We start from the raw sequence: 24,177 nt of genomic DNA, 5'->3' as shown, positions 1-24,177 counted from the left end.
TGTGGCTCCATCCCCCTTCCAGGTCCTACCTATAAAAAAGGCAGACAGGTAGGTTGGAGGGACGGAAGGAAAAGACGTTACCTAAGGTCCTCAGTATGTTGGAATTATATGATTTTGATTTAAGCCTAATGCATTACAACTTCCTTTCCTGGTTAGATATTCATCAACAATGAATGGAACGAATCCAAGAGTGGAAAAAAGTTTGCCACATATAACCCTTCAACTCTAGAGAAAATATGTGAAGTGGAAGAAGGAGATAAGGTGGGTGCCCCCCCCCTCCAGTAATTCAATTACAGATCACTAGAGGAAAAGGAAATGCTTCAGCTGAGTTATAAGTCAGAACTGGCCCACACTGAGGTTGGACCTAAGTGAGCTGCTTCTCAGACACTTGGCCCAGAATGGGATCAATTAGGGACGATGTGCTGCAGAGTCACTCTCCTTTGATAGATGTTTCTCCATCTATGAGGATGACGTCAGCTATCCTTATCACGTGGCTAAAGGAAAGGTTTTTATCAACTGTTTGATACTGGTGGCATTAAATAATCTTTCCAGAAAGCATTTCCGGCTGGTGTGTTTCACCAAATGCAGCATTCTAGCAGGAGACACTTAAAAAAAAAAAAGACTTGAAGGAAAAACGACTTGCTAAGTCATGCAGAGGTAATAATGTCATGCAACTGCCAGATTTCTTTTCTACCAGAAACTTAAATTATCTTGTAAAGCTATAGTCTATAACCCTATTTGATAGTGCAGGGTATATTTTATAAGCTACATTATATGTGTACATTATATTATATATATATTACTATATATAAAGCTTAGGGACTCCTGGATGTGTCCTTGATACATTTCAAACCATAAAGTATCTTTTGAATATGTATCACTGGGGGAAAGGTTGAAGGTACAGCTTTTGTAAGGAGCGAAGGGAAACGTAACCCTCTCCTCAACCACTGGAGTACTCATCTGATGTTCTTAAGTGTGTAGGTAATGTAGAATGTGAACAGGGTGAATGACACATGTGTAAAAGAGGCTTGAATTTGATCCTACTAGTGATGGTTTTGTGATAGGTATGCAATGCACAGTGTTTCCACCTATACATACCCTCCCATGTCCAGTGCCCCATGCTAAGCTCTGTTGACAAAGATACTAGCACTGAGGAGCTCCTGTGAAGATGTGAAGGTGTAGGGGTGGAGCATGATGCTGAGCAGGACTCCCAGGTGCAGTATACAGGTATCAGGGAGGGGAGTAAGATCCCTGCCCCCGGCTCTGGCTCGTCCCATGGTCCGAGTGACTGTTCCAAGCACCAGAAGACAGAGGCTGCCCTGTTCCTGCAGCTGGAGAGGTCCTGGCCTCCACCCCAGAGCCTGGGACAAGGAATTCAAAGTCCTGCTATCTCCCTTGCCAAAGCTTCTGCTCACCTCCAAGCCCACTTTGGAGACACAGAATCTTGGTGGAGTGTCCCTCTTGACTGGTGCCAGGTGTCCACTGCTGGCTGCACCTCCCTAAGGAAGAGAGGCTCAGAGGGGCCTGGGGGGTGAGCCCCTGCCCATCAGCAACCAGAGCCTCAAACCCCATTTTTCTGAACATAAGAATGGGTGTCAGGGAATTCCCTGGCTGTCCAGTGGTTAGGACTACGCGTTTCCACTGCAGGGGACATGGGTCTGATTCCTGGTTGGGGAACTAAGATCCTGCATGCCTCGTGGCACGGATAAAAAATAACAATAAATAAAAATTTAAAAAGAATGGGTGTAGGGCTTCCCTGGTGGCGCAGTGGTTGAAAGTCTGCCTGCCGAAGCAGGGGATATGGGTTCATGCCCCAGTCTGGGAGGATCCCACATGCCGCGGAGCGGCTGGGCCCATGAGCCATGGCCGCTGAGCCTGCGTGTCCGGAGCCTGTGCTCCGCAACGGGAGAGGCCACAACGAGAGGCCCGCGTACAGAAAAAAAAAAAAAAAAAAAAAAAAAGAATGGGTATAAACAGCTCTCATTCTTTTCCGGTAAAGAAGAAGTTTTGATTGTAATTCTTCTATCAGTGCATAGATGATCCAGTTCTTTTTCTATAAAATCATCACAGTTCTGCCCCCAGGGGGTAGGTGAGGTGAGGCTAAAGGGAGAAAAAGTCCCTGATCCTCTCCATCTAGGGACTTTTTCAATGTGGTCAGTTCTGAGATCCAGAGGAGGACTCGTAGCCCCGTTCTTGCTATTGGACTGCAGTCCTCAGCTGGAGTAAAATGCCAAGACAGACATTTCCCACCTAATTGGTGAGCTGTGGGAGTGTGTTTGTATCCAAACTGAGGTAGCAAGTAGATGATCTTTTCCTACTTTGATCATCAAGAAAAATAATTAAGGTCAGTGGTTTTATGACTATTTTAAACGCTTTGTATAATCAGAAGGATATTTAATCCTTGGGCATTGTAGAAAACTTGAAAGACTTAAGATATAAAGAAGAAAAATACCACTTGAAAGCCCCCAGCCATTATAGTGATTGGAAACCTTGTTGTTGCTCTGAGCTGCCTGCCGCCCCTCCTTCCTCTGCAGCGGGCGGAGACTCTGCGAAAGGTGACACACTCTCTCTATTGTTTCCGCCGTGCAGCTCGACGTAGACAAGGCCGTGGAGGCTGCACAAGCCGCCTTCCAGAGGGGCTCACCGTGGCGCCGGCTGGATGCCCTGAGCCGCGGCCGGCTGCTGCACCAACTGGCGGATCTCGTGGAGAGGGACCGCGCCGTCCTGGCCGTGAGTACATGTACACAGGGGAGGCATGGGGCCAGCCGGCCTCTCCGAGGGCCCCCCCCCTCAGAGTGTGGGAGAAAGGACCTAGGGTGCTGTTTTGTGTGGCGGTGGGACTGCTTGGTCCTTTGAGGTGTGGCTTTCCGGCCATAGGCAGACGTCTATGCTACTGGACGCATACTTTTTGTTTTGAAGTCGGACTTTTGTCCCCTGCAGTTCATCTTCTTGGCCTGGAGGAAGTTCAGCTCCATTAGTGGTTCCCAGACTTGAGATGTTCACAGACAGCTAGGCTGGGCTGGGCTATATCCTGGTCCCACCTGCACAGCTATGAACTTAACTTGTTTTCTTACATGAACTTCCTTTTAAAGTGAAATTTAACCTCATTCTAAGTGACAGTATCCAAGAAATTACAGGTTTAATGTGCTGGTATATTTTTTCTAATACTTGTTAAAATAAATGCTACCACTTAACAGAAAAAGTGTCCCCATATAGCTTAAAAATCACCCGTTTCACCCCTGAAATGGGCAGTGGTGAGTGTGTGTGGAGTGATGGTGAGGGCAGGATAACCTAGTTATAGGAAACCTCAGAGTATGAAAGACCTAGGTTCAAACCCCAGTTCTGCCACCTACTAGCTGTGTGACTTTGGACAAGTTGCTTAATCTCCCTGAGCATATGTTTTTTCATGGACAATATCATGAATAATGATATCTGAGTGTTGTGAGAATGATCCATTTAAAATTCTTAGCAGTCCCTGTCACACAGTAAGCACTAAATAGATGATAGCTATTATTAATGCTATCTGAAGACCCAGGTTCTAACCTCAGCTACGTGTTCTCCTGGCCAGCAAATTTCTAGCACCTTAGTTCCTCAGCTGCAAAATGGGGATCTTTATTCATCCCACTGCATGAGGTTGGCCTGCTCTCATGAGATGGGCTATGAAGACATTTAGGAGTTGTAAGTACAGAATTGAACGAGATCCTCAGACCTTCTTTTGGTCTTGTGGTGGGTGCTTGATCAGAGGAAATCTTGGGGCCCCCTTGTGCCTTGAGGTCCTTTGCAGCCTGCACACGTAGCCCTCATATGGCTCAGACTCCTGTGTAAAACTTGCCCCAGACCTGGAGGCCCAGTTGGTAGGAAAGGAAATCTCCTTTTTGGTCTCTGATTTAGAAAAATGGTTCTTTCCTTTCTTGATCTGATGCTGGGAATGAGTAGTCAAGTGGACACCTGTGTGGAGGTCAGTGCCAGCTAGGACTCTGAAATTGCTCTTGACCCTGAGTGTGTGTCTTGGGGTGGAGGGTGGAGAAACTACATATCGGGTGCTCATCTGGGGTGTGTTGCCCTGAGGGTGCATCTGCACAGAGAGAACTGCACCTTCCTTCTGCCCTCCCCAGCTGGCCAGCCCGAACCCCGGGTGAGAAGAGCTCCCTCCCAGGGTTAGTGTCTCTCTCCTCAGAGCCTCTGGTTTCTTCCTGCAATGAAAGCCAGTCTCAACTCTCAAGCTGCCAAACTGGCTTCTTCAAAAACATTTCTGTTTTCACCCAGCATGAGCTCATCGGTCTGCAATGTCCGTGAGGACTAATAGCAGGCGGGAGAGGATGTGCCTGGGCACCCTCCCCACCCTGTCCTCAAGTGTCAGTATCATCTTGGGGAGCAGTGGCTGCAAGGCCACCTTTAACTTCAGCCCTCCTGGCTGTCCTGGCAAGACTGGTGTTAAAGCACACAGAGCAAGTCCCCTCTGCCATCTGACCTCGCTGCCCACAAGAAATAAGATCCAGTTCTTTGCCACATTGTGAAAGGGACAAGAAAATGATTGGCAAATACAGTTTTTAAAACCCAGACCACATAACGGGAAAGCATGCCCTTGATGGCGTTTTCCTGCATTCTCCCGCACAAAGTGCCGCTTTCCGTCATGTTCTCTTGCAAGCTTGGTGGCTTTGACAGAGCTGGGCGATTACTTTGTGTTCAGTGTTTGGAGACCATGTGGCAGATCCAGCAGCCCGAGCTCTCTCTCTCCCTCACTAAAACACCTGGACCCAGACTCTGGCACTTCGGGCGCTCATCTTGGGAGCCTCTAAATAGGGGCCATCCCTGTTTGCTCTCTTCTCAAGCAGAGCCCCACTTCTGAGCCCCTCATTTAAGCCTTGGTGCTGGGGCGTCTGAGGCATGTCCCACAGCACTTTTCCTGCATTCTTTAGTATCTGAGGGTTACCATGTGTTAATTTTTCAAAAGGCATAAAATGTTAAAAGAAATAAACTTACAAGCAGCTGTGGTTCCCACATGGTCCAGACACAATAATTGTATAAAAGTCCCAATGAGTAGCTAACACTTCATCTCTCAGATTCAGGCCTGTGTACTCACCTGTGAATCTTTTTTGATTTTTATTTTTTTAAAGAACTTCCTTTCTAAACCTGTTGTGACCCAGTTTTGCTTGGACAGATTCCATAACACCAACCTGGCAAATTCCTGTTGTCATTCCAGTAAGCAAACGTGACTAAGTTAATAATAAAAAACAGTCAATGCTTGTTGAATGCTCATCATGTACAAGACTTATTGTGGGCACTTGACCTGTAGTATTTATTATCCTATTTGGAGAACGCTGAGGCTCAGAGGGTTTAGGTAATCTGTCCTAGTTTATCCAGCCAGAGAGGGTAAGCCAGGGCTGGATGTGGGCAGTGGCTCCAGGCCTCGCACATCCCCACAAAGCTCTGTCCCAGTCTCCTGCCTTTCTCTCCCATCCAAGAAAAGGGCCAAGAGTAAACTCCCCGTTCCACTGACAGACGTGAGGATGCTGTATGGAGCAGCTGGGCCCTGGAGAATTTTGGCATTATTTGCAATTGTTGGGTTTCCCCTGGGAAAATGCAAGTTCCAACTTGGAATGTAAATCAATAGAAGCCAAAGGTACAGTGTACTGGCTGTCACGTTGTTCTGACTTGGTCCCTGAACAGCATCTACCAGGGGTGAGACACACTCCAGACCCAGACCAGCCCTGTCATCTCTAGCAACACACAGCCCTGTCTCCTCACTGTCCCCAGCTGAGGACTGTTGAGCACCTGTCTGTCCCTAAAAGGGAAAATGATGACAATAGTCAGAGCTGTTATTATCATCATTTGAACAGTGGATGTGGCTGTTACTGTGGGTACACAGTGCTGTTAGTGCTTTATGTATAGGACTCCTCTCTCTAACCTGCACACTAATCCTATGAGGTAGGTGCCATTACTGTTATTGTTGTTGTTTTGCAGATGAGGAAACTGAGGTAGGGAGAGATTCAGGGACTTGCCAAGGCCACTCAGCTAGGAAAGTGGTTGCCTCCTGTTCAGAGAATTCTTGGTTCATTCCTGAAGCAAAGATAGAGTAGCCCCAGCCATTCATGCGGCCATCCTACATCCTTTCCAGATGCAAATGTCCAGGGGCAGCGGCCTAAAAAGCAGTCACTGCCCTTACTGAAAGTGAGACGCCCCAAATTCAGTGCCAGCCATGCTACCTACCCTCTGGATAACACAGATGAGTTCCTGGGCTCTGTTAGCCCCTGTGTCTGCACCTTGAAGTGGGAGCAGAGCCATCCATCTCGGAAATGAGGCATATGCGAGTGCACACGGAGGGGCCTCTCTTCCTTTGTAAATCATTCTCTCAGCCCAGTGACTCTAAAATGAGAATCCTGCCCTGGGCTATGTGTCAGGGTGGCCACTTCCTGCAGCCATGGATGACGGGAGGTTTCAGTGCTGGCCTCAACTGGGGCCGCTTGTCTGAAGGACAAAGGGGTTCTCTTCAGCCCGGCTGGAAACAGAAAAGAATCCCTGCCATTGAGTGGCTGTGCGCTCGCCTGAGGAGTCGCCCCTCACCACCAAAGGCCAGTATGCTCCCTTCCCACCGCGTAGCGCATCCGGCTGGCAGCCCAGTGCGGGAGGAGCTCGGAGTGTGTCTTTGTGCTGGTGGCACGACCCCTCTGGGCCCTGTCACTCTTTCCACAGCTGTGCTGGTCAGCAGGGCCAAGAGAAGGAACCTGCATCCCCCTTTCTCTTTTGTTAGAGGAGCCGGCCCCTCCCCAGCCACCCCCCCTCCAAGTCCTCGAACCTTCTGAGAGCTCCCCAGAGCGCACAAACCCATTTGTCCAGGTCCCACTGCTGGGGCAACAGCACTCCAGACAGATGACAGAAGACCAGCGCTGAGGTGTATTCCTTCCCAGTGAGGCTCCAAACCAGCCTTGTACGCGCTGTCCTTCATGGGGACCCATGCCTGTGCTCTGGCCAACCCTCCAGGCTGAGGTGTTTTGAAAGAAAAGCAGTCCTTGACAGCATGGGACAGGTCTTATTTTAAATGAGGTATCTTGCTTTCTGATGAGTCCCATGGCTGTGAGGTACTGAGAGCAATGTTCTAAGACTCTGCTCTCTCTCCCTGCCCTGTCTTTAACAACCTGACTGTTAAAAGGAAAACTGTGTCTTAGAAATATGTTGTCTTATTATTGCAGACCCTGGAAACGATGGACACAGGGAAGCCGTTCCTTCACGCCTTTTTCATCGACCTTGAGGGCTGTATCAAAACCCTTCGATACTTTGCAGGGTGGGCAGACAAAATACAGGGCAGGACCATCCCCACAGGTGAGCCAACTCAGGACTCTCAGCCTCGTCTGGGGTCTCTTAGGGGTTCTGTCTTCTCACTCCTCTAGCTAGCCTCTTCAGAGCACCCCGAGTCTTTTCCCCAGAGCATCCTTCCCACACCCAAAAAGGAAATGGCACTGTGTCAATCCTTCCTCTAAAGAATTTTACTTTTGAAATTGAGTTAAAAATCGCTTCATTGTGGAACTGATAGGACTTAGAGCTGACACTTGGTGGACTTCTGGGTTTCTTTCTTATCTTTTTACTCCTTAAGATCCTTAACCTAGTTTCATGCGAGCACATTCTTCTCTGTTTAATCTCTTTTCCAGATGACAACGTTGTGTGTTTCACCAGGCACGAGCCCATAGGTGTGTGTGGGGCCATCACTCCTGTAAGTATGGCAACTTCTCTAGATAGATCTGTATATATCCCACCCCATTCCCCTGTGGCCTTTGGAACCAATTTCTAGTGGGTTTTGATTCATTTGCACTGGTATTAATTGAACATTTGCTCTGTGGCATGGAGCTTGGTGCCTGAGGGTCATCAAGATGGATCAGACCCCATGCCTACTCTCAAGGGGCTGATTCCAGGAGTGCAACAGAAGACACATGGATTCAAATCAAAGGGGTCAGGGATGGCCAGCTCCCCTTGGTCAGTGGTCTCTCATCTGGGCCTTGAGGATAAGAAAGAGTTGTTCAACAGGAAAAAGGGGTTTCTGAGCAGTAGGAGTGGCCTGAGTGAGGGTGTGGAAGTGTCTGGACTACTTGGAGGGCAGTAGCAAGATAGCTGGTGAGGTCAGAGCTTAGGTGGGGACAAAGTGAGGAAGAGGAGGAGCAGCCAGCAGGTGGTTCTGGCTCAGCATCCAGTATGCCTTGCTTCCCAGGGCCCAGGGCTTTATTCACTGGGCCGTGGAGAGTCTGGCAGGTGCTGGGGATACTATGATGCTGCCATCTATTGGAGGAAACACCAGGCCACTGCACCAGCTGGGGAGGTGGGCGGCAGTGTGAAGAGGGCTGGAGAAGGGCTCTGTAGGGGCCAGGCAGACGTGTCCTTCAGCAACCAGTTTTGAGAACCGGGGAATGGTCAGGCCAAATGTGCTCTTGCCCATCAAGTTGGGAGGGATCACCTAAAGATGGGTGTGGAGTGAGAAAAGAAGAGGGCCTGGGGCCAATCCCACAGACCACCAGGGAATCCCATGGAGAAGTCTGAGCAGCCAGGGTCAGGGGCCTCCCAGGGACGTAATACATTTCCAGAAAGAGACTGTAGTCTATGGGGTCATCTCCTACGTAGGAATTCAAAAAGACAGAAACACAGCTGTTAGATGTGCTCCCCAAGAGAGGCATCAGGGGAGTTGGGGCTAATGGAAGGGAACTGGGCATGTGGGGATGGCCCTTCCAGAAGTTGCAGTGAGAGTGAAGGGAGCTGCTAGAGGCAGCGGCCAGGAGAAGTTGTAGATTTGCTTGTAGGTGAGGAGAACTGATGGCATTTATGTGCTAAGGAGTGGGGATCCAGAAGAAGAGGGGACCCCGATCACTATCGGGGGAACCCTAAGACAACACCTGCTGTCATTAGCCAACCACACAGGCCCCTGGGAAATGGGATGTTATATTTGTTGTCTAGTGGTAGGAATTCCAGACAGAGCTGGGGGAAGAAATCCAGCTAGCCATTGGTCAGCCCTGCAGGGGGGACATCATTGGAGTATAAGGAGCCAAACGGACTGTTTGCGGGGTCGGAGGTGAGGCAGGGCTAGAATCAAGCTAACTGCGCTCTTGAAGATGCTCGGTTTCATCTCGTCTCATCAAAGATGATACTTAGGCCTTCCCTGGTGGCGCAGTGTTTGAGACTCCACCTGCCGATGCAGGGGACACGGGTTCGTGCCCCGGCCCGGGAAGATCCCACATGCCACGGAGTGGCTGGGCCTGTGAGCCATGGCCGCTGAGCCTGCGTGTCCGGAGCCTGTGCTCCGCAACGGGAGAGGCCACAACAGTGAGATGCCCGTGTACCACACAAAAAAACCAACCAACCAACCAAAAAAAAACAAAAAACGGTGATACTTAGGCAGCAGTGTAGTGGAGGAAAGAAGCCTGGCTGTGAATCCTGGCCTTCGTCTGAGGCACAGTTCCTCCGTGCCTCAGTTCCCTCTTCTGTCAACAGGCGTGGTAATATGACTGCCCCACGCAAGTGTGTGGGGATCAAATGAGTTCAGATTTTGGAACCGCACCTGGCACACAGTGGACTCTCAGGGGGCGAGAGTGCTTGTCAGGCCTGATGTCACAACAATTTCGATATCCCTGCCTCTGGGGTGAAAGGATGACAAGATAGCATTTCCCAAGGTGTATTTCACCAAATACCCATTCGATGGGGGTTAGTATGTGTTCTGTAAGGAGAGAAAGAGATCTTGTGGCACTTGCGTTTAGGAGAGGCGGGGCTCGTTTCTGTGGGACTTTTCGGAGATGGTAACATGCTGATGGCATTGTAAACCTCCAAGAGGCGAAGGTAGTACACTTATAGCAGAATCCTCTTTGCAATGACCAGCATCTCCCAGAATGCAGTTTAGGAGGCACCAGGCAGGAATGCAGTTCTGATCATCACATATGCCTACGCTACCTCCTATACCCCAAATCTAAACCATGCAAAGCAAGTGCTCCATGGAGGCATCGCAGGGCCTCCAGGACAGCATAGTAGTGGATCTGGGCCCCCCAACCACTCTGTGTTCTGCTGCAGTGGAACTTCCCTCTGCTGATGCTGGTGTGGAAGCTGGCACCTGCTCTCTGCTGTGGGAACACCGTGGTCGTGAAGCCAGCGGAGCAGACTCCCCTCACCGCCCTCTATCTCGGCTCTTTGATCAAAGAGGTAAGACATCCAAAGACAAAATATTCTGTGTCCTCAATTACATTGCCACTCCCAGGACACAGGCCACCGTCACAAGATAAGTCTGCCCCATGGAGCTGTGCTGTGCTTGCCAGCGCCAGCCGGCTCCCGGCCGAGTGGGAAGGGAATGCCTCCTGGGTTTCACTTGGCAGCTGTTCGTTCCCTCTCCTGCTTGTGGTCACTGAGCTAGAAGAGATTCCGTTCCTCCCACTGATCCTACAGAGAATACTTTACTCTTATTATGAGCTCAAACCCATGGTTTATGACCAAATATTTTGTCTAGAGAATTTACAGGAGGGTCACTTGGGAGGCAGGTTCTTTGGGCGCTGCACGTGTGGTGTACAAAATGGACCATTCTTCTTGTGGGTGGGTGATCTCGCCAGCTCCCCCTGTAGGGGCTACTGCTGAGCCCGAGGCTCCTCACCAATGCTCTGCTCTTGGGTGACCGTCCTCTCCGTGGCAGCCACCGCGTAGGGAAATGAACAGCCCAAAGGGACACCTCCTTCCAGACACACCTGGCAATGTGTTTCAGTCACTTTGTCCCCAACTCGTATGTTGCAAAGAGTTTTAAAAAGAAACAGGAAGAAAAGAGGGATAGGAAGTAAGATCCATTCATTCCACTTCTCAGCTGGGCTAATACGACTGGAAAGCAAGACCTTTATTACTTAGATGTAAGGCTGCAGAGCAAATAATTGACCAATTTCCCACTTTCCTTTGACCCGTGATATAGGACCTGATGACATCGTAGTAGTGAGACTTACACATTCTAAAGTCACAACTGTTTAAAAAAGTGTTTAGGAAAACTAAAGACTCAAGCACGATGTTGTAAAATCTCGCCTTACTAAAATAATGTGTTTTAATGAAGACACTGGCATCCCCCAGGGGTTCAGCATGCCCCAGTGGTTCAGCATCTCCCACCAGTTCACTTGTGGTGCTCTTGGTTAATCAAGAGGACCCAGCATATGGGGAGCACCAAGCATGAGTGTGAAAGAAAAGTCGCTCCCTACCTTCAGGATGTGCTGGCTCTCGGCGTGATCCAGGTTCAACAGCAGGGATTCTGAGGGAATGAGACCATATTGCCATTTGGAACATTAATGGGGCAGATTTTAAAAATGAAAGCTGAAGCCCAGGAAGGGTATTTTGCAGGTACCTCCGAGTTGGCAACTGTGACCAAGGTGTCCCTTCTCCCTGCAACACACAGACAAACACACACACACAGGCACACAGAGACAGACCCATATAGACACAAACATAGACACACACAGAGACAGACCCACGCAGACACACACACAAACACACACACACAGAATGGTGCTTGGCTATGAAACGGCCACTGCCGTTTTGCTCAGAAGCCCTTCGGGGTAGGCAGGGCCGCCCAGAAGGAGGGTGTGTGCCTCACCCTGGCCCCACCCGCACACTGACTGACTGGGTCTGGTCCTGGGGTGGCGATAGGAACCGGGCCCAATCTTCCAGGTGAGGGTGCTGCTCTGCTCAGGGACCTCACCCAACCTCCTCTTCTGAACACCATCTCAATTTCCTCCCAGGTGGGATTTCCTCCAGGCGTGGTGAACATCGTGCCAGGATTTGGGCCCACGGTGGGAGCAGCAATTTCTTCTCACCCTCAGATCAACAAGATAGCCTTCACTGGATCCACAGAGGTAACCCTCCTCGCTGACTATGGGGGACAGTGGCTGTCGCTGAGAATTCTCCGTTTAGAGGCTAAACTATGATGACACCGTTTTAGTACATATTTGTGCTAAAAAAAATACTACATTTTTTTAGCAATCAGTTAAAAAAAAAGTTACTGGTCCAGTTTCCAAACTAAATAAATATCTAATTTATTTACTCAGAAGCCTCAGAAGAAAATATCCATAGATAAGATAAAATAAAAATTGAAATATCCATAGGATAAACAACATAATCAAGGTTAAAAAATAAGCCTAAGGTGATTGGCAATATTGTAGTACTGATAGTACATTTGAAAATGTAAACTTTTGTTTCAGAAATTCCATTTTGAAGCAACTACTATTCTCATGAGCATTCAAGGACATACTTTCCAGTGTATTGTATCCATCCTATATGATGTTTTACAGCCATTACAATAAGGAAAGCTGTCCATGATCTATTGCTGAAGCACACACAAAAAAGTAAACTGTAGGAAAGTATATACTATATATATATATATATATATATATATATATATGTATATACCATTAGTAAAAGGCTGTGTGTAGAGAAATAGAAATTGCCTGGAAGGACTCCCCAAAAAATTCTTACTGTGGCCTCCTCTGGGGCAGGTCCTGGGACATTAACAGAGTGAGGGAAGATAAAAATTTTCCCCTTTAATTTACACACATCTATATGTAGGAATTATTTCTAATGAGAAAGTACTTCTTCTGTACTTAAAAAAATAAATGGATAAAATTTCCCAGGCAATAAGTGCTCCCATCTCCCTCCTAGTTTAGTCCAGCTGGAGGCCCAAGACCCACTCCTATGGCTGCTGGACAATAGCTGGAAGACAGGGGACTGAGGGGGACGGAGGGGCAGAGAGGGTCCTGCCCCCCAACGGCTCCTATGTCTTCCCAGTCTTCTCACCCAACAGCAGAAGCGTCCCTGCCCCTGCCCCTGCCCCTGCCCAGCTTCCCTCTCTAGGTGACTGCAGGGCTATCCATGGGTTCAGCCGGGTGGGGCTCTCACCAGGCAGCCAGCCTCCTGCACAAGAAGGCGGCTTCTGTGACCCCAGGTATTGCTCAACTGACAGGCATCTTCCTAAGAGGGGTGCTTCCCACCGAGGCCCCCAGCTGTGCCTCAGCCTCACAAGAGATCACCGGGCTGGTTTGCTTCAGGTACTCTCCCTGGGGACACTCCTTATCACCTGGATCAGGCCATCCATACCTCCTTCAGGCCATCACCCAGGAGCTGGCCAAGTTTTAAAATGCACTCTCAGGGACTTCCCTGGCGGTCCAGTGGTTAAGACTTCACCTTCCACTGCAGGGGGGGCGCGGATTTGATCCCTGGTCGGGGAGCTAAGATCCCACATGCCTCGCAGCCAAAAAACCCAGAACATAAAACAGAAGCAATATTGTAACAAATTCAATAAAGACTTTAAAAATGGTCCACATCAAAAAAAAAAAAAAAAAACTTTAAAAAAAATGCACTCTCACCTTAGTTTTGAGGAAATAGCCTCAGCCCTGAAAGAGCCTAGCTCTGCCTCCTGCTGGCTATCTGGTGCTAGGCCCCCATGTGCACACTGGTCCCTGAGAGTCTTCCAACTCAGAAGTTGGTGGCACCCGGCCCAAAACAAGTCACTGCTGTGTGCTGGGCCAAGCCCACCTCTAGCGGTGCAGGGGATGGTAGGTACATGTGGGAGGTTGGACATCGCAGTTTGGTGAGTGGTCCTTCCATTACTTCATAGGGAAGCAATTCTCTCCCTACCCCCTGGGGGCCCTCAGTCTTAGGGTGTGTTTCCCATCCTAAAGCTTAACTCCCCTATTTCCCTAATTCTCAGAGGTTCCCTCAGATTATACCAAAGGACCACACAGACCCACCTCCCCTTAGTCCCTTGAGCTGGACCAGCCTGCTGCCAGGAGGGACAGGCACCAGGACAGGTGACAGCCAGGTCCACCACTAGCCAGCTGTGTGGCCGTGGGCAAGTCACTGGGCCTTCTAAGGCTCCCCGTCCACCCCAGTATGTGGAGCAACTCAGATTCGGGATTCCAGCCATCTCAAGGTCTGACCTGAGAGGAAATGCTGGGAGAGGCCAGGGGAGTCAGGGGGCAGCATCAAGGCCCAGGGTGCCTGGGTAGGGAGGCTGCAGCCCAGGCCATGCGACACTCATGCCTCCAGGCTTGTCCAGAATGTGTGGGCCACATCCAGCTGTGTACGAGGCTTAATGTGGTCTGGTTTTTATCCTGAAGGTTGGAAAGCTGGTTAAAGAAGCCGCCTCCCATAGCAACCTGAAGAGGGTGACACTGGAGCTTGGTGGGAAAAACCCCTGCATCGTGTGTGCTGATGCCAACCGTGAGTCTCTCCCCTTCTGGGCATTATTGGGGCTTTACGGGACCCGTAAATCTCTCCCCACTTCCTTGCCCAAATAAGAACCAATTGAGAAAGACAAGCACACACACAATGGAGATGTTTCTCCACCTCGGGTTATCCCTCCATAAATAATAGGCAGATGGAGATCCAAACACCAGCTTTACTGCTGGTAGAAAGCTGCATTGGAGGAGGACATGTTTCATGTGGTAGCCAGAGAGGCCACCTGTTTCTGCCCTTCATGAGTTTGCCTTCCCTGTCCTTGCAGAGCTGGGGTCATGACAAGTGGGCTGGGGTTCTTCTCCAGAGCCCCCTGTGTCGGGGGAGAGGGGGAAGGCCAAGAGGAGGAGGAGCAGGGCATATGCTCCCCCTACAAGCATTCATCATTCTACCCTCCAAGTTGGTACTTCCTATGATGCTTTCAGGCTCTCGAAGACTTGAGATGTTTCTTCCTTCTTTGTCTCAGACCTGACAAAACAGAAGCCAGTGGCAGGTGACCCTTAAAGATATCCTGCTGGCCTGGGTGCTATCTCTCCCTTCACTACCTCTTCCCTGGGAAAGCCTCCCTGCCCAGCAGCTTGGAGGCATATTAAAATAGACACTTTTCTTGGTTGTCATGTCTAGAAGAGGGAAGAAAGGGCCACATCAGACATTAATCGACCTGCTGACATGGTCTGCTGCCAGATTTTTGGTGTGACTTCCCAAGTACACTAAAACACTTTTGCCTTAAAGAACAGCCTTCCCCACCTGCCCACTAGTGCCAGGAATTCCTTTCATGGAGTACAAAGCCTTCCACTCCACACTCAGATAAGTTTGGAATTGCAAATATCCCTGAGAAAAATGACCCTAGCACAATTTCTCGCCAAGGTGTAAATAACTGGTTTCATTTCTACTCCTTGAAGCTGGCTTTCAATGGAAGAGAGGACTGGGTGAGGAAACAAGCCCCAAGGAAAGAAAGGGAAGCTGGGTGTGAAGGTGGACTGCTCATTTTTTGCCTGGTTTGGTGCTCCCTAATGGAAGCATCATCAGTGTTGCTATTGGTCTCTGGAGCCACATGGAACAGTTCTGGGTATTGCCCCACTGTGACCCACATTTGGAGTTCCAAAGAGCCAGACTCCTGTTTTGCATTCTTGTGCCTCCATATCTGGGTGCCCCTTCTGCACCTCAGCTCACCCTCTTTCCCTCCCAATGAAGAAAACTACAGCTAAAACACAGGACTCCTGTCTGAGGGTTGGTTTGATAAGGGTCATGTGAGCAAGTGAGGTCATGGGCAAGTGAGGTGAGGATGTGACAAGTCTCTGTGCACATTAGTGCAGTAAAGACACTAAGTCCTGCAGTCAGGGGACCTATTTAACCCCAAACTCCATGGATTGAAAAATCCCCTTTCCCATCCTCTCTGTTTGGGAAGTGCTGAGCAAAATTAATTTCTGAAACGTAGCCATCCTGGAGCCTGTTTTCTCATGTGGGCAATTAGAGTTGCAGCTGTCGCCAGTCCGGCCTTAACAACTTAATCGCTTCCTCTTCCCTCGCCGCCCCCTCTCTCCAGTGGACTTGGCAGTGGAGTGCGCCCATCAGGGAGTGTTCTTCAACCAAGGCCAGTGCTGCACGGCCGCCTCCAGGGTGTTCGTGGAGGAGCAGGTCTATGACGAGTTTGTCAGGCGGAGCGTGGAGTTTGCCAAAAAACGGCCCGTTGGAGACCCCTTTGACGTCAGGACCGAACAGGGGCCCCAGGTAACCTACTGACGTGTCAAATCTTGAGGTGCACGTCCGGGGGCTGAACCAGGCAGGCCTCTGGCCCTGGCCCTGTACAACTCTGGTGCTCTGTGACTCCAGGGGACTCCCTTACCCACTTGCTCAGCCACTTGAGGCTTTTGTTCAGATGCTGATCAACAGTTCAATCCCATCAGGTCTTGGTGGTGTTATGAAATGGGGGTGGACACACAGAGCTCTGCTCTTTGCATCAGATAATGCTGAGCTCCAGGCCTTGGTAGAAGGGAGGCATTCCCGGTTCATAAGTCCGTGTGACTGCACCCTCCAGGCAAAGGACTAACCCTTCTCTGAGCCACCAGAGTCCCCAGGAGAGAGCCTCAGGCAGAGGCTGTCTTGCCTGGCTGGCCTCTCTGCAGAAATGAGTTGTAACCCTGGCTGAAAGGCAGCAGAGTACAGGTGGAGGCAGCATCTGGAGCCAGAAGCCTCAGCCTGGAGGCCCTTGAGCCCATGTGCATTATAGGACAAAGTGACCATCAGAAACCAAAGAATCCCACCGGAAAGGGCTCGGAGGATGGGGATATATATCCAGGCAGTAGGAACACGTCTCTGGAGACCTGGTTTTTGAAGCTAACAACAGGATGAAAATAATCATAACCACGAGGTTTAATAACCTCTTTAAGAGGGCAGGTCCTGTATCACTTTCTTACTAAGTATGCAGTGCGGCAGATGGATAAATATTTAAAAGAGGGCAGCCTGACCGTCCCATGCATTATTAAAATGGAGTTCAACAGCAGCCTACTTTGCTTGTAGCCAAAGTCCTGCTCCAGCCAGGAAATTTCAAATCACATGTCAGGACTCACCCAATTTGTGTCTGTCCTGGGAGCTGGCTACTTACCCACTGCATTGGCACCACGTGTTTCCACGGGAAGCCATGGATCTGAGGGCAAGTTTGGCTCTGTGATTTTGGGAAAGCCACAAGCTCCTTCCAAACCTCAGTTTCCTCATCTGGAAAATAGAGTAATTGATGAATATTATGAAAATTTCAAGGCACTTAATAAGTTTTTATTTTTTAAGGGGGGGGCATTAAATGGCAGGCTCCCTGATCTTAGTGGCAGCAAATGTCTGCATGACTTCAAGCCACATCAGTTAGCTCTTGCTTAACCATCTTGGCTGGGGATGGGGGAAGACCATGTGGAAAAGGTGTGTTTCTGGCTACAGTGCCCACCCCTGCCTTGCCCCATCCCACATGCTCTGTGGCTCTGGTGCCACGTGACCCTGGTGGAGAGAAACATCTCCACTTGTGGCCAACACTCCGCATCCTGTCAGGCCTCAACCCCAAACCCAGCAGCCAGTGACACAAAGTTGTTGGTCGGCCTTGATTGGATTTCAGATATGAATACAGATATGGCCACAAGTCATTATCGAATCTGCTGTGATTGTAAAGCTTACCCAGAATCCGTGGGAAATATGTGAGCTGATCCCATTCTGAGGAATCCCTTTTACCCCATCATTATTCATAAGTCTCTTTCCAAGGCTTCGGGCTTGACTTTTGAAGCCAGATATAGAAATCTCTTCCAAGACAGCACAGTGGTGTTGATTTCATCAGTGCTTTTGATGCTGCTGCTGAAAGTCCTTTTGAAAACTCACTTAAACCATCTAACCTCAGCATATTATTTTAGGATGTTGTTGGGTTTTTTTTCTGCCAAAGTGCTTTTTCATCTACGTTAATAAGGCTTTACTCCAAGAGGATTTACAGCTGTCTAAATAGTTCTGTCTGTCTCATGCCTGTAAAACAGCTAGCTGACCAGATAGGTGTCCACTGCAGGCAGCCAGAACACTCCAAAATTATTCAGGTTTGTTTAGCAACTGAGCAAAGATATGCACAGACTCACGAAGGCCACCTGGGCGGGTGGGGGCCCTGCATCCTCTGTGTCCTCTCCTCTCCACCAAAGCCACTCACAGCCTTGGCCATCCATGGGGCCCTATTTCTCTATCTTTGGTGCTGTGCCCTGGAACAGCCTTCACTTCCCAGCAGGTTCTTCTCTTGCACTGTGAGGCACCAGCTGACATTCATGGAAGATTATTAGATTTAAACAACATGTTCACACGGACTTTCCAGGAAGAGTTGAGACTGGATGGTAGAGTTTCCATGGTGCCCACTGCTGGCTTCAGGACAGACGGTCTTGGAGGCAGAACATGGTCAGCAGCCGCTGAGGGTCTGTAGTTTGATGAAGCCCCACAAGCCTCTTTGTCTCCAGGGAGGAGGAGAGAGCAATTCTGTCACTTTTAACCCAAGACTTGGTTAAGACTTCCCAGAGAGAAGTTGAGGGAACCTTGAGATATTATGAGATCTGCTGCAGTTTGAGTTACTTTTTAGGTGGCAGTACATACACATGGTCAAAACCCAAAAGACATATAAAGATCAGTAGTGAAAAAGCTTCCTTCCATTCATTCATAGGCATGGTTTTTACCCTTCTGTCCATGGGTATCCTATGTTCTTAGAAGAAAATTCTCCAGAATTTCTGTATATACAAGCAAAATTGAGTATGTATACAAGAATGTAATATGAATTCTGGTTTCCCTTGTTTTTACTCAAAATATCTATACACAGTACTGTTATGCACCTTGATTTTTGTCCCCTAACAAGAAACTTGAAGAGCTTTCCATACTATACCAAGCCATGGGAACCTGCCTTGTTCTTTTTTATATGTACATAGACTTCCACTGTATGAATCCAAGAGAATTCAAGTAACACGTACTGATGAGTATGTGGGTATGTGCAGTCACACACGGTGCCACAAGAGTATGTCATTCCACACATATGCAAGGAAATCCACAGGACGGATTGCCCAAATGGGACTGCTGAGTGAGAGCACATTTACGATTTCTACAAACATTGCCAAATTACCTTCCAAAGGATGAACCAACTTACATTCCTACCAACCTTGTATGAGCTTGCCTGTTTCTCCAGCCTTACTAACAGAATATGCATGGAGTTTTGCCCATCTGATAGTTAAAAATGATATCTCATTTGTTTTTAATGTACATATATCTCTTATAATGAGTAAGGTAGAACATCTTATCATGTTTAAAGGCCATTTTTATTTCCTTTTCTATCAATTGTGCATGTGCTTTACATATTTTTCTTTTGTACTGCTGATCATTATTATTATTATTTTTTTTTTGCGGTACACGGGCCTCTCACTATTGTGGCCTCTCCCATTGCGGAGCACAGGCTCTGGATGCGCAGGCTCAGCGGCCATGGCTCATGGGCCTAGCCGCTCCGTGGCATGTGGGATCTTCCCAGACCGAGGCACAAACCCATGTCCCCTGCATCGGCAGGCGGACTCTCAACCACTGCGCCACCAGGGAAGCCCTGCTGATCATTTTTTGTCACTTCTAAGAATTCTTTACATACTAGAGAGATTAGCGCTATTTCTATGATATGACTTGTCAATTTTTTCCAGTTTGTTGTTTTGCCCTTGGACTTTGCTTATGCTGTTTTTGCCTTCTTTTTTTTTTTACATACTCAAATTTATTAATCTTTTCTTTTGGCTTCTGGATTTCAAGCCATAGAAAGGCCATCAGCACTCCAAACTTATGGAGGCATTCTCCCACATGAGAGAATTTGAAAACTTTTTATGACTTCATCTTTCATGATTAAGTCTTTGATCTACCTGGAATCTGTCCTGGTACAAAGTGTGAGGTATGGATCCAACCTGGTATTTTAATACTGGATCCACATTTCATAAGATGACTGGTCAAGGGGCTTGTATGGTTTGTGCCCACCCCTTCCAAGAAAGCCAGCCTACTCCTCAGGGACAGACAGTCATCCAAATGCACCATTGGGTTTGCTTATTTTTTAATTCAAATTCGCTTAAATTAAACCACTTTTTTATCTGAAAGTCACAGCTACAGCAAACCTATCTAACAAAGCTCTGTCTCTCCCAGCCAGAGGGAGGGGATTTGCAACAGGGTCAGGGTCAAGAACAGGGTTCCCACAGATTCGGGAAGAGGGATCATTTGGGGTGGGAAGAGCACTTCCCCCCTTGAGTCTCCCAGAGAGGTGCCCTTTGCCAGCTGGTCGAATATAGCATCCACAAGCTGGGTGTTAGGCTGGTGGTACAGGGTACACCCCAGCCCAGGAGACCCCTAAACAAGGTGACAGAAGATGGAGCCCTTCTGATGAGCTGGCTCCCCATCAACCAGGAGCAGCCCCTCTACCTCACCTTGAGCCTCTACTCTGTGTCCAGGGGTGATGAGTAAGGTGGTCAGCTTTACTTCTCACTTTCCTGAACTGTGGATGGAGAATTCCAATAACTGTTGATGCCCTAGGAACAGGGTGCAGGGTGGCCAGTTAGAGTACATGGCACCCAGTTCAAATAAACAGTGAATACATTTTTAGCATTAAGTGTTTCCCAAGTATTCTTTGGGATATTTTTATACTTTAAAAATCATTCATTGTTTTTTAGGAATTCAAATTTAATTGGACATCCTGTGGTTTTATTTGCTAAATCTGGCAACCCTAGAAGGATGCAAGAGTTAGAACAAAGAATGTGACTACTTCAGATCTTGTTTCACCCACGGATTTGCTTAACAGCATGGAGGGGGTCAGACGTACGAATAAACCTACACCTGGAGAGGATGAGAAAAGCCCATCTCTCCCCTGCTCCAAAGAGCACAGATTTGTGCATCGGCGGAATATTTGCATACAGGGAACATCTGGCCCATGAACTTTTTCTTGGCCAAAACATGATGGGTAGGACAGTGATCACATAGGAGGCCGTTGGACACATAAGTTGGTAGTCACCTCCCAGAAGGAAGCCGGGCTTACCTCTCACTGTTTTACAGATTGACCAGAAGCAGTTCAACAAAATCCTCGATCTGATTGAGAGCGGAAAGAAGGAGGGAGCCAAGCTGGAATATGGGGGCTCGGCCATGGAAGACAGGGGGCTCTTCATCAAACCCACTGTCTTCTCAGAAGTTACCGACACCATGCGGATCGCTAAAGAGGAGGTACTGGGGCTGCAGGAAAAACCATGTCCCGTGGGACCCTGTGCTGAGCTGGGGCCTGGGGGGCGGGGAAGGGGGCTGGGCCTTTCAAACTGGAGTCTTCTCCAGGGCCCAGGGATCCCAGAAATCTTTGTGAAGGGACTGTTTTCCTTTTTCCTGTGGCCTTTTCCCTCTCCTTAGGGGTCCTTTGGGAAGCCATCCTGCTCTTGGGACCCCTGAGCCCTGTGTAGAGTTTGTCCTAGCCCCCAGTTCCACGCATTGCTCATTGTCTCCGGGAAACAATCCCTCTTCTGTCTTCTAACATGTTCTCAGGTTAGCCTAGGGTGGAGGGCCATTGCAACCTGTGCATTTTGTCAGGAATCGAGCCATGGATTCAGGGCCCAAAGCTGCCTTCAGTTCCCTGAGACTGAACCTAAATGACAAGTGTTCATTCCAAAAACGTGTCCTGGCTAGAAGTCTCTTTGACGTTTTCCATCATGGGCATCCTTAGAAATGGTGGAAATTAAGGTGACCCCCAATAAGAGTGTAATTCTAACTGTGTCTTTCAGTGCCACTGTTAAGCTAGTTAGAACTGGTTCCCACCTGAGTCCCAGGTGCTTGGACCCCAGAATGTGGCCTTTTGGGGCACATGAAAGAGTGAATCACTACCAAAGTCTTCCCGGTTCGAGCCTTTTATACACTTTCTCCTTGAGATTTTTATGGGTTACTAACTGTACCCTGATGGCATGAGACTCAGCTCTTTAAACCTCTCTATGACAAGCTCCGTGGGAACCAGGGCAGGTATTTCAGCAGGCTGACCCTGTTCTGCTGGGCTATGGTGCCAAACATTGAATCAGTTACAAGCTCCTTTCAAAATCACCTTTAAATGTTCAGCCTGTAGCTCTTTCCTTTCCTTTGCTATGTTGTAGATGGTGAGGAACACAGCCTCATTCCCTCCCCTGGGAGTTATTAGGGAAACATTTTAGGTCATCTTCATTGATAGAAAATGCAGTACCAAGACACCAGGGCCTGCAGTCTGTGCCTGAAAACACCCTTCACAGTAACTTTACAAGAATGACTTCCAAGGTTTTGTCTTCAGTGCATCCCAGCATGCAGGGGCTCCTCCAAAGCTTGAAGCTGGGGCTTCTAGAAGCCCTGACCACATTGAGAGAGCTTCGACCCAACATATTATTTTGTTTGTTATTTTTTATTTTTGTTTAATTCAGTCTTTCCCTTCAGATTTCAACCATCACACAGCTAAAAAGATGTTTGGACTCTCCTTCAGTTATCCTCTTCATGCGTGTGAGCACTGTGGGTGTTTGAAAAAAGCATAAACGAAGGAAGTGCCTGCTCAGGGAATACATGCTTCATTCCAGCAGCATCTCACTGCCATTCTTCCAATTAATCATAGATTTTTGGACCGGTGCAGCCAATACTGAAGTTCAAAAATATTGAAGAAGTGATAAAAAGAGCAAATAGCCTTGAATATGGACTAACAGCAGCTGTGTTCACAAAAAACCTCGACAAAGCACTGAAATTGGCTTCTGCGTTAGAGTCTGGAACCGTCTGGTGAGTAGAGCATGAATGCTCAGCCCCCATGACCTGCTGGCCTGCTGGCTTCCTTACCCTTCTGTTAACAGAGAGCTTTTAGTCGTACATTATGCACCAAGCACTGTCTAAGCACTTTGCTCCATCCTCGTGACCACCTTCTGAGAGGGGTACTGTTATCACCCCCATTTCACAGATGAGGAAATCAAGTGACAGAGAGACTGCGTGACTTGCCCAGTGTCACACAGCTAGTACGTGGCAGAGCAGAGCTCAGGACCAACTGTCCAGCTCTGATGCCCATGCTCTTGACCACTGTGTTGGGCCACCCCTTATTTTTTATTCTAAGAGCAGCACATACTCTTGTGCAAAGTATGGATGAAAGTCCCTGTTTCACCAATAATTCTGCTGATGACATTATCCTCATTTTAAAGATAATATTAGAAGATAAATATGAATTGGAGGCCAAGAAGCAGGAGAACTTTGAGGTCAGGCCTGTCTCATTTCAGAGCTAATTCTTATTCCCTTCGCCATAATTTTCCTCTCCCTTTTTCTCCCTTTGTCATTGCCTTCCTACCCCAGTGAGAAGCTTTATACTTCAGAATATTCAAATTTTAGCTTCTGGTGGTAAGAGCAAGAAAGCAGAGATCAAAAACACTGTTTTCATGATTTAAACTTTGACAAAAAGTCATCTTTTAGGTGACGCTCTACACCAAGTGCCTAGTGGCTGCAACACCTGAGGTCCAGCTGGGTCCTCTCCTGGTGACCCTGAGCTTCTCTTTATTCTCTCTCCAGGATCAACTGCTACAATGCTATCTATGCACAGGCTCCATTTGGTGGCTTTAAAATGTCGGGGAACGGCAGAGAACTGTAAGTGTTTCTGTCACTCCATGCCTGTCAGCAGGGCCAATAAAAGATACACTAGGTCCTCAGAGTATGGTGAATGGTGGCCCACTCTCCAGTCCACTGAGCCCTCCCCTGTGCTGTGCTTTCCCCCTGGGCTGGGCCATGTCCCTCATCTTCTCTCCCCTTCCTGCCCTTCCCTACCCTCATCCTCACGCCACCCCAGGACCGACCCCTAGCCTCAGCATATGTGTCCTCCCCAGCACCCATCCCATGTGGAGATGTTCAGTAAGTACTTGACCTAGGCTCACTGCAGGACAGGGCAGAGCTGGGAAGTGCACTTTCCACCAGACCTGGGATGTCATTACTCACTCAAACCCTGACCCTCAGCAGGGAGGATGGGCTCTCTCCCAGGTCAGTCTGTGGCCCTTCTGCCCACTAGCAAGTTCCCAGGGACAGACCGTGAGTGACTCTGGCTCCTCCTCAGTGCCTCTTCAGAGGGATACTGCAACATGCCGGACCTCCGAGCCTCTGTCAAACCCACCGCACACTCCTTCATGGTGCCGTTCTGTCTTGCCCTTTGGGAGGCTGTTCTCCATAGACCTAGACTAATGGATGGGTCTTCTGTGTCTGGCCCAAGATAAAAGGCCCAAGCCTAGAGCTGGATAGAGCGTTCTGGGGGTGGGCATGCTGTGGTTTCCAGCCAGATGCTGCCTTCTCTCCCACATCTTTCTTGGTGGTCGTTGGGGTTTTATTAGCCTTTGTGGACAAATAGCTTGTAGGATCAATCTTCCCAGGGAAACCATCTGTGACAACACACAGGGTCATTCCTGGAACATCTCAAAGGACTCCAAGCTCTTCCTC

The 24,177-nt window shown here is 48.7% G+C and overlaps 1 protein-coding gene across 1 annotated transcript in view; it reads left to right on the top strand.

The window, feature by feature from the left end:
* ALDH1A3 (aldehyde dehydrogenase 1 family member A3) overlaps positions 1–24,177 on the top strand; it is a 43,603-nt gene that overhangs the window by 5,364 nt on the left and 14,062 nt on the right. The window contains exons 2-12 of the mRNA XM_059059588.2: positions 157–261; positions 2,590–2,730; positions 7,191–7,320; positions 7,647–7,708; positions 10,042–10,170; positions 11,733–11,846; positions 14,106–14,208; positions 15,770–15,954; positions 20,785–20,949; positions 22,337–22,494; positions 23,266–23,340. Of these exons, the coding sequence (XP_058915571.1) occupies positions 157–261; positions 2,590–2,730; positions 7,191–7,320; positions 7,647–7,708; positions 10,042–10,170; positions 11,733–11,846; positions 14,106–14,208; positions 15,770–15,954; positions 20,785–20,949; positions 22,337–22,494; positions 23,266–23,340 (1,367 nt within the window). The remainder of the gene's footprint in view (positions 1–156; positions 262–2,589; positions 2,731–7,190; positions 7,321–7,646; positions 7,709–10,041; positions 10,171–11,732; positions 11,847–14,105; positions 14,209–15,769; positions 15,955–20,784; positions 20,950–22,336; positions 22,495–23,265; positions 23,341–24,177) is intronic.

Source organism: Kogia breviceps, chromosome 3, assembly GCF_026419965.1.
Source record: "Kogia breviceps isolate mKogBre1 chromosome 3, mKogBre1 haplotype 1, whole genome shotgun sequence".
Classification (NCBI taxonomy): Eukaryota; Metazoa; Chordata; class Mammalia; order Artiodactyla; family Physeteridae; genus Kogia; species Kogia breviceps.
The sequence above is the reverse complement of the archived record's forward strand: the minus strand, read 5'-3'. Positions and strand labels throughout refer to the sequence as shown.